Source organism: Ursus maritimus, unplaced genomic scaffold (assembly GCF_017311325.1).
Source record: "Ursus maritimus isolate PB19 unplaced genomic scaffold, ASM1731132v1 scaffold_6, whole genome shotgun sequence".
NCBI classification, from domain to species: domain Eukaryota; kingdom Metazoa; phylum Chordata; class Mammalia; order Carnivora; family Ursidae; genus Ursus; species Ursus maritimus.
In genome coordinates this window covers 46,476,657-46,487,039 of record NW_024426774.1, presented here as the reverse complement: position 1 = coordinate 46,487,039, position 10,383 = coordinate 46,476,657, and the positions used below count along the sequence as shown (strand labels likewise).

The 10,383-nt window shown below is 41.1% G+C and overlaps 1 protein-coding gene across 2 annotated transcripts in view; it reads right to left on the bottom strand.

Moving 5' to 3' along the window:
• Nucleotides 1–754: 754 nt before the first annotated feature.
• The window catches only part of EVA1A (eva-1 homolog A, regulator of programmed cell death), a 48,984-nt gene continuing 39,355 nt past the window's right edge, over nt 755–10,383 (bottom strand). For both annotated transcript variants that reach the window (XM_040623265.1, XM_040623264.1), the window contains exon 4: nt 755–2,040. In XM_040623265.1, the coding sequence (XP_040479199.1) occupies nt 1,667–2,040 (374 nt within the window). In that variant the 3' untranslated portion in view covers nt 755–1,666. The remainder of the gene's footprint in view (nt 2,041–10,383) is intronic.

Sequence of the window (10,383 nt, the reverse complement as noted above, 5' to 3'; positions counted from 1 at the left end):
TTGCCTAGGGACTGAAATCACAAGGGTGGGAACCCAGATTCAAAGACACTGATTTAACAAGATTTTTGGCAGTAATTACTAGCCAATGAGGCAACCCAAAATGGTAAAATAAGACCAGCCACCAAGGTTTCAAGCCAAGTGTATTGCCCCCTGGGCAAACAGAGATTTGTGATTGTTCGCTTATTAAGACAGCCTTCCAAGCCCTTATCACAGATAGTGGGTTGCTAAAGCAATAGAGATCCCAGCAGAGGAAGTCTCCTGACCGTCCTTTCAGGCATGGTGATGACACTGATGGACGCCAATGGAGATGCTCCCAGTAGGAAGGCTCAGGAGCGTCCAGACAGGCTGACTAAGGAACCCACTGCATGTGAAGAAAAGGTAGCTGACAGAGATAGAAGGCTGGAGGATGCTACTTCCTTCTCTGTAACCCATTTCTAAATGTGGTTCAGCCTTGCTCTCTTCCTTCCCTACTTACTTCCCTTCTCCATAGGGGGCCACCGTCTAACTTCTAGCCTTGGGCAAGTCTATCCCCTACTTAACAACCACTCAGCTACATTGTAACTGTTAACATGCAACACAGAGTAAATGAAAGGTCCCTACTAAGTCACACAGGGCCATTTTCTTTATTCTTTAGTTTTTCCATTTCTCCCAGTTCTCCAGTTGTTGAAAGGGCCTGGCAAAAGACCGTAGCCACCTATGTAAAAGGTCTGCCATTTAAAGTAAGTATAACCACAGAGATGGACATGAAACAAAAAAGATTTTATGTAGCATTTATTTTTTTTATGTCATCCTAACTTTGGCTTTATTCCTCATCTCCCATTCCCATTCTTTTCTTGGAAATCCAAACTTGTTTTTTTTAACAAAATGTTTAAAATCATAATTATCTAGAGTCATAACAAAATTTCTACTCTCCAAAAAGGGGGAGAACACAGCTTTTATTCTTATGCAGCATCTTCAAATATGCACATTAATATATATTTTATAAACTATTTAAAATAAAACCCTTCATCCTTTGAGGTTATTGATATTTTCTAGCTCACTGACACATCTCACATAATACATTAATTCTACCAATTTTCATGAATGAGGTGGGAACTATACTAAAAAATAGGATTTTAATCCCTGAGGTGCCAGTTAAAATGGACGAGGTTGCCATTGCAACACAAGATTTTTAAAAATCAGCCTTAAATAATAATCATAAATCATGCTATCTGGATGAGAATCACCTCCATAGCATCGGGTCATTTAGAAAATTGCATTTACTGGGTTAAGTTCACCCTGCTATTCCTAGCCCTCATGCCATGATAATCTTCCTTTTGTAAAGGAATAACACATAGCAATGAAGTCTGCAGAAACTTCTGAGATCCTCAGAAATCAAGAGAAACCACAGTCCCGTTTCTCTAGTCTCCATCCACATTGTTGGAGAGGATTTTTCAGCACCATTCCACGACCTGGAAAGGTTGATGAACTGACTTGGTTTTTCTACTTTTCCATAAATTTAGTGGAAAAGGAAAGCTCAGTCCTCCTGGCTAGAAAATGGGCGTGGCCTGCTTATCCCTGCCCCCAGGACTCCCGCAGAACTGCATTCAGCTCTGTGCCCACCCTCCCTGCGGACCCTGGCCCTTGCCGGCGGTTTCCCGCAGAGTGCGGGCTTCGGCTCCTGCCGCTAGTAGTAGCGGTTCAAGCTCCTGGTCCCGGGAACCTCAGGCTGGCCATTCATCCAGATCTCCCTGATAATGCGCTCCCGCTCCTCCAGCCGCTGGGCGCGCTCCAGCTCCTCGGCCGAGGTGAACACGTTCTTGTTCAAAGTCCTTTCGAAGCGGCGGTGTCTCCTGACCGAGATGTCAGACGCCGTGTCTGAGCTGCCATCCTCGCTGTCGCTGCTCTCGCAGCTGCTGTCTCGGTCCTGCAGGAACTTCTTCTGGGGACGCTGCCGGCAGTCCGTGTGGCAAGAGATCCTCATCACCAAGGCAGCCAGGGTGAGCACCAGCCCGATGCACACGCCGGAGACAAAGTACAGAGCTGCTCGCTCGGGATTTTCTGCAGGAGAAGGAGGAAGAGGCATGTGAGAGATGACGACCCTATATGCGGAGAGCAAATAGGGCTCCCGCCCCCCTTGCACAGCTCTCATCACACCTCAAAGCTCCGATAGTTACAAATATTGCCTTCCCATGTGACAATCTGTATAGTGTATTCAAAACGTAATTACCAACAAATGGTGAATCTGGGTATAGGGCATATGGGATTTTTTCCCTATATTCCTGCAACTTTAAATTTGAAATAATTTCAACATGAGAAGATAAAAAGAAAGACAATTATTGTTTAGGATGTATTATAAGCAACCAACGACTTGGATGTCATTTGCTTAGGAGGTGTATATGTGTTTAAAGCCTATTTTTGCCTATAGCGGAAGATTCTTGGCTTCTGAATTTGCTCCTGCAACCCTTGAAGACCCTTTTAATCACAGATGTAAACAGCTTCTTTTATTTATTTATTTTTGATGACAAATTCATAAATAAAACCAAGGACCAGTGCCTCCTGTATTGTAACTATACCATCACAGGCCTAAGTCAACACAGTAGTCAGCTCCTGAGATGCCCTCCACCTCTTAGTATTTCTTAGTATTCAGCCTCTTACATAAGCCCCTCCCTTTGAGGGCTGGATATAGTGGGCTGGACCCAGTGATCTATTTCTAAAAAACAATATGGGAAAAATGATGAGTGAGTCTAAGGTTAGGTTTCAGAAGACTGACTTCCAACTTGCCTATGCCTTCTCTCTGGCTTTTTTCACTCACTTGCTCTGACGAGGCCAGCTGCCATGTTTTGAGCTGCTCTACAGAGGGGCCCACATAGCAAGGAACTAAGAGTAGCCTCTGACCAACTGCCTGCAAAGAACTGACTCGTGCAAATGGCCATGTGCGTGAGTTTGGAAGTGAATCATGCCCTCCTGGTGCAGCCCTGGCGTGACCCACAGAAACAACAAGATAATAAATATGTGTTGTTTCAAGTCACTAAGTTTTGAGGTAATTTGCTATGCAGCAATCGATAACTCATACAATCACGGATGGAAAACCCATGTAGGTATTTTGTGATGACCTCATCAGGTGACTTGTGGGGAAGAAATTTGAGGTTTTCCTTGGCGAGAAAAGAAAATAATCATTCTGTGAATGTGCAGTATGTTTCGTGGGCCCGGTGATGACCCCTGTATGATGTGCTCAGTAGGATGAGAGTCTTTGGGTGAACAGCCTTCCCTTTGTGGGTAAGTACGAGAACATAGGGGCGTACCTGGCCTTGGGTCCCAAGGCATGGTCAGTCTGACAGGACTTAATCTTGAGTTACCATCAGCAAATTCGTTTTCCATAATCTCTATTCACTGGTTAGTATGAATCAAAACATATATTGTTTTGTGAGTTTTTAAAGAATATAAGTGGGATCATATATAATACATATCTGTTTTTTAATTTATTTATTTTTAATTTTTAATTTAATTTTTAATCTGTTTTTTAAATTTAAGGATATTTGTTAGTGAGATTTCCAGATATGCCAACAGCATTCTTTTTGACTGCTGCATAGTCTTCTGTAGCATAGACATGTCAAAGTTTATTTAACCATTTCCTTATTACTATGACATAAATGGTTTACAATTTTTCACTATTATGAGCAATGCTAGTGTCAACGTGCTTGTATCCTTGTACACATCTCTTTATATACACGTAGAATTATTTCTACAGGTTAGTTATATAGAAACAGGACAACTGCATCAAAGGGCATGGACATTTTGAAGTTTTATGCATTCTAAATTGTACCCAAAAAAAGGTTCTATCAGTCTAAACACAGCATATCGAATGCATGTATTTATGATATCTCTTACCAAAATGACAGTGATGTGAATGCAATAGATATAAATTATAGGTACATAGAGGAGAGGAGAGAAGAAAATAGAAGACACTAATAGCAGATACAAGAGTAGTTAACAAACAATGTAAATGTGGTGAAAGGGGGGTGATATCAATATCATGGCGGTGTAAGATATCCTAACTTTTTGTGTCCCTTTTTTTTAAACTGCTAATTAAGCAGCCATCCACAAACAAAAGTGTCTCTGTGGGAGTCTTATGATCCAACAGCATAGGCCAAAAAACCCCAGGAGGAGTTTCGCCCACCAGATCATCCAATAATAGACAGACCGCAGACAGACTTCGGTTTGGACTGTGGAACTAGCAACCCCAACCCTGACCTTTCACAGCTGTGTTTTGGGAAAATTTTGAAAAGTATTGACTTGGGCAAACACCCATGGATGAAACAGAATTCCAGCACATCACTGAAGGAAACAAGCAAACAAAACAAATTTGAAGGAACTCTTCCAGCAGTGCCCCCCAAGTTGACACAGCACAGAACTGAACTATTCCATGGCACCACCCTGTGGGGGGAAAGGAGAGAAGTGTGTGAGTGCCTAGCTACCCCAGCTTTGCTGGATGCTGCACAGCAAACCCATTTCCTTCCAGCAACATCCAGAGTACTGAAGCAGGACCTCCATGATTGAGTGGAAGGAAGAAACTGGGAAAGAGGCAAGTAAGAATATCAAAGAGCATTATAAAGGGACACAGTTCATGCTGTCTGAGCTCAGGATGTCTGGAGAAAGTCCACCCACAAACCTCTGGGAGAACCTCAGCCACGGATCTTCCTACCAGCTGGCAGACACCCCTAACACCCCAAGTGCTAAACCCATACCTTCTTCCACTCTAAAGTGGCTCCTTACTCAGGCTCCAAGATTGGCAGCAAAAACAAATTAGGTAAAATGTAGTGCTCTCAGAAAAACAGACCTGGATCTGTAGGCAAGAGAGAACCCACAAACTTGAGCTGTAGCACCACCTTCTGGAAAACAAAAGAGAGGTTTCCAGCAGCCAGTCAGGTGAGCTGTAATATCCAGAAAAGGCATAAAAGCTTAAGAATTCTGCCACAAGAGGGAGCAAGAAGTGTAGAGCAGGTATATAAATACAAGGTCAGAGAGAATCCCAGGTACAGCAGGACCAACGAACAAAATACCCCATCTGAAGGCAACTAGTGAAGAGTTGAGGAGGTGTCTTTAGTTCAAAGGCAAAGCAGCAACACAGAATTACAAGGAACATGAAGAATCAAGAAAACATGTCATCATCAAAAGATAATAATCCTTCAATAAACATTTCAAACGCATGAAATCTTACAATCTAGCATATAAAGAATTCAAAGTAACTGTTTTGAGGAAACAATGAGCTACAAAGAAACACAGAAGACAATTCAATGAAATCAGGGAAAAAAACACATTAACAAAATGAGAACTTTAGCAACACATAGAGACCATAAAAAAGAACCAGGCAAAAATTCTGGAGCTGAAGAATTCAATGGTTGAAGTGAAAAATGCAATAGAGAGAATCTGTATCAGAGTAGATCAAATGGAAGACGAAATAAGTGACCTAGAAGACAGTGCTTTTCAAATAACCCAGTGCAAGGCAAACTGAGAAAAAAAGAATGACAAAGAGCAAAGAAAGCCTTTGTGATCTATGGGATTCAGTCAAATGTACAAATGCTAGCATAATCAGGGTTCCAGAAGGAGAAGAGAGGAGCAAGGGGCCAGAAAGTTTAAAATATAATAGATAAGAACATCTCATAACTGAGGACAGACTTTGACATCAAAGTTCACAAAACCAATAGATCACCCTATTATCTCAATGCAAAAAGACCTCCAAGCCACATTATAATGAAAACTGTCAAAAATCAAAGAAAAAGAATCCTAAATGTATCTAGAGAAAAAAAGATGATAACTTATAAAGGAACCCCCATTAGGCTATCAGTGGATTTCTCAGCAGAAACCCCACAGGCTAGGAAAGAGTGGAATGACATAGTCAAAATGTTGAAGAAAAAATTACCAGCCAAGAATACTCTATATGGCAGTTATTCTTCAGATAGAAAGGAGAAATAAAGACTTTCTCAGTGAAACAAAGGTTAAAGGGATCCTGCCTTACGAGAAATGCTGAAAGGATCAAGCAGAAGTGAAAAGATGCTAATTAGTGGCATGAAAACATCTGAAAGTGTACAACACACTGGGAAAGGTAAGTATGCAGTCTGATTTAGAAAACTCTAAATCTGTACTAGAATGGTGTGTTAAGCACTAAACTATAGTATAAAGGTTAAAGGAAAATAGTACTAAAAATAACTATTACAATCTGTTAATGAATGCAATATATAAAAAGAGGTAAATGGTGACATCAAAACTATAAAGGGAATAAAATGGTGGAGTTTTTGTATGCAGTTGAGAAGCTTTCAATGTTTTACCAATGAGCATGATGTTAGCTGTGGGCTCGTCGTATATGGCCTTTATTATATTGAGGTATATTCCTTTTATACCGAGTTTGTTGAGGATTTTGTCATGAAAGGATGTTGTATTTTGTCAAAAGCTTTTCCTGCATCTATTAAGATGATCAAGGAAACAGGGAGATGAAATCACTGTGTTTAAGAGATATCTGCACTCCCATGTTCGCAACAGCATTATTCACAATAACCAAGACACGGAAACAACCTAAGTGTCCATCAACAGATGAATGGATAAAGAAAATGTGTTGTGACCTTAAGTACATTATGCTAATTGAGGTTAAGTCAAACAAAGCAAGACATATACTGTATATGTCACTAATATGTGGAATCTAAAAAAGACCTCCTCATAAAAAGAGGGTATAGTGATGGTTAATAAGAGCTGGAGAGTGAGAGAATTGGGGGTGTATTATTTAAGGCTACAAATTTGCAACCTGTAGATAAATAAGTCCTTGCCTTGAGGAGTTAGTCTAGCAGGCAAGCAAACCTACCCATTCCCGTACTAAAGGGAAGAGTTTCTATAGAGGCATGAAGAGGGATCTCCAGAAACACAAAGGTGAGTGGAAAAGCTAAAGATCAGTAATGGGGATCTGAGAAGGCTTTCTAGAAAAGACACCCAAATCCATGCTTTACCAGGGTGGAAAACCATCAGGCAGACCAGCATCGATTTGAAGTCTCATCTCAGTCATCTTTTATTTTTTTTTTTAAGATTTTATTTATTTATTTGACAGAGATAGAGACAGCCAGAGAGAGAGAGAACACAAGCAGGGGGAGTGGGAGAGGAAGAAGCAGGCTCATAGCAGAGGAGCCTGATGTGGGGCTCGATCCCACAACGCTGGGATCACGCCCTGAGCCGAAGGCAGACGCTTAACCGCTGTGCCACCCAGGCGCCCCTCAGTCATCTTTTAAACACTACTTACCTACCCTGCTGAATTGTGGTAAAGGTTAAAGGTATTACAGATGACCAGCATAAAGGGATTATCCAAGATCTTGGCAAAGATAGGCATTCAATAAATGATAAGTCTATTTATTTTCTTCCTTCCTCCTTTTCCCTTTCTTCCTTCCTTACATGTTCTCTCCCTCCCTCCCATCCATCCCTCCATCCATCTAATCTGTTTTCCTCCTCTTCCCTTCCTTCCTTTCTCATCCCATCCTTTTTTCCCTGTGAATGCATCTCCATGTTTTTTGCACCCTGCCCTCACCACCCCCCCATTACATAGGTTAACTTTGAAGATGGTTACTGAACTTTATCTTGGGAACTACTATTCTTCCTCTAGCTTAACTAATGCATCCTATCCTGCTACTCCAACCAGAAAATATACTCTTTTGCCTACAGCTTTCTCAGACATGGATTCCCAGAAAAGCCAGTAAAAGCAATGAGAGAGGGCAAGGGGGGTTACTGGGCCTCACTGGTTCCTGAGGAGGTGACTCACAGCTGATTTTCACAGCTGATATAATTTGTTTTGTTTTTCTTCATCATGCTTCTGCAAAAATCGAAACTGTAGCTCTATCGTGGTTGTTTTTTCTAGTCTCTGCTCCAGGTCACTTCCTCTTGGCCAATGATCCACCCTGGTCTTGGCCAGATCCAGACAGCTGTTAATTGCCCAGGAAATAGAGTGGGGAGGGCTATTGTCGGTTGTTTTCCCTCAGTAAATAAAAATAAATGTATTGCAGTATCTTGCTTCCTGCAGGGTCATTGTTTTCATGGGCAGGAAGAGGCTCTATGTGGAGGTCCTGGGGCTAATTTCATTTGCACCCTTCGAGGCCAGATCATGCCCAGCAGCCTCTATAGGAGAAGAGCAGCATCAGCCTAGGCCAGATCAGCTGGTCTCCGTGCAAGTGTAACTGGTTCCTCTGCCTCGACTCTTGGCCTCAAAACTTGCAATCCCCTTTTTTAAAAAAGATTTTATTTATTTATTTATTTATTTATTTATTTATTTATTTAGAGCAGGAACAAGGGACAAGGCAGAGGCAGAAGGAGAGGGAGAAGCAGACTCCCCGCCAAGCAGGGAGTCTGACTCGGGACTCAGTCCCAGGACCCTGGGATCATGACCTGAGCTGACGGCAACTGCTTAACCAACTGAGCCACCCAGGTTCCCCAATGGAAAGAAAAATGTTTAACAAATTTTAGGTTTTAAAGATAGTAGTGGGGCTTTTGTAGAATCAGGGAGTATTCAGCATAATTTCTTCTCCAAACTCTTAGAGCATTGCAAGGATTTCTCTTTATGGGATTCTGCCCCTCCCCATAGAAAAGGAAAAACTCCCAGTAACACTTCTGCCCTCTCTGAAATGCTGGAGAAAGCTGCCCTCCTTCTTGCATCCCTGACTTGTTCTTCCTCAGGAAGAGGGGGTGTGGGAGAATCGCTGCCCCACTAGGCTGGCTCTGGAGTATACTCCCTCTCTTTCGCCTCTTTCATCTTCCCTTACCACCTGTCCAGGCCATAAGTACCCCCAAAAGAGGCCTTCCATTTCCTTACCCATCATCCTAACCCACCCTGCTCACCTTTCTTCATCTACAGCAGGAAAGACCTATGGTCCTAGGACTAAGGGGAGCTACGTACAAGCCCCTGAATATTCTCTGCTCTGGCTTAACCATTGCTGCAGTTGATACCCTATTCTGATGCTTTTCTGACTCCTTGAGTCTGGAAGGGAGGAAGAGTGTGATTAACTAGCCCCTCTGATCTGGGCAGCACTTTATATAGTTGTATTATAATTAGCTATATAGTATCTTTCCCATACAACAGTGAGGAATTTGAGGGCAGAATCCACCTGATTCACTTTGGATTTCCAGAACATCCAGTGCATTGCCTTGCTCATTGTGTGTATTTCACAAATATTTATTGAATTAAATCATGAATACACAATTTCTAAAAGTCCAGTTAATAAATTCATTAGATGTGGATAAATATGTATATAGTATGTATGTGTATGTATGTGTGTATACATATAAGTGTGTGTGTGTGTGTGTGTGTGTGTGTATAATGGTACAACATTAAAAGAGTAAGGGATGAAAAAAATTTATAAAATCACCATAATCCCATAACCTGAATATAACTACACATTGTGTGGTATAGTGAAGTGAATTTTCTTCTGTTCTTTCTTGCTATCATATAAATGTGTACATATTTATTTATATTTACTTGGTTGTATTTATATAATTTATATATTTTTATCTGCATACTTCTTTTGTTTGTTTTTAAGACTATTTTTAAGAGCAGTTTTAGGTTCACAGCAAAATTGAGGGAAGTACAGCGATTTCCCATAACCCCCACTTCCACATACCCATAGCCTCTCTCATTATTAACATCCCTACCAGAGCAATACATTTGTTATAACTCAGGAACCTACACTGACACATCATAATCACATAAGGTCCATAGTTTACACTAGGGTTCACTCTAGGTGTTGTACATTGTATGGGTTTGGACAAATGTGTAGTCAGAGTAATTTTGCTTGTAATGCTACTTTCTTTTCTGCTTTTTTATTTCATGTGTTACATTACAATGCATTCTCAAAAAAGGAATCTTTGTGTTAGAGGGGATACATATTTTTATACCTCTTGATACATATTGCCAGTGGCTTTTCAAAATTAGTACATTAAATTTTCTTGCCATCAGCTGATGTATCTACGTATGAAAGTACTACTCTCCAGGAGAGTATAGTCCAACTTTTAAAATTTGTTCTGATAGGTCAATAAATGGTTTCTTTATTCCACAAAAATTTATTGATAGTCTACAGTGCCTTTGGGGCTAAAGACACAAAGGTTCTCAACTTTCACAGTATAAAGGGGAATAACATGAAACAGAAACTATAGTACTTTCTCCAAACCCCAAATTTGTGACTATCAATTGAGTTATGCTGGGTTAGGCTCCCTCACTGCTAAGAGACCACCTCCCCCAAGCCAATCTCATAGGAAATGTGATTCAAATTCTGGCTGACTACTACATAATTCATACCGCTGTACTTACAGTTACACATTCAAAGGATATTGGGTGATGGGCATTAAGGAGAGCATGTGATGTGACGAGCACTGGGTGTT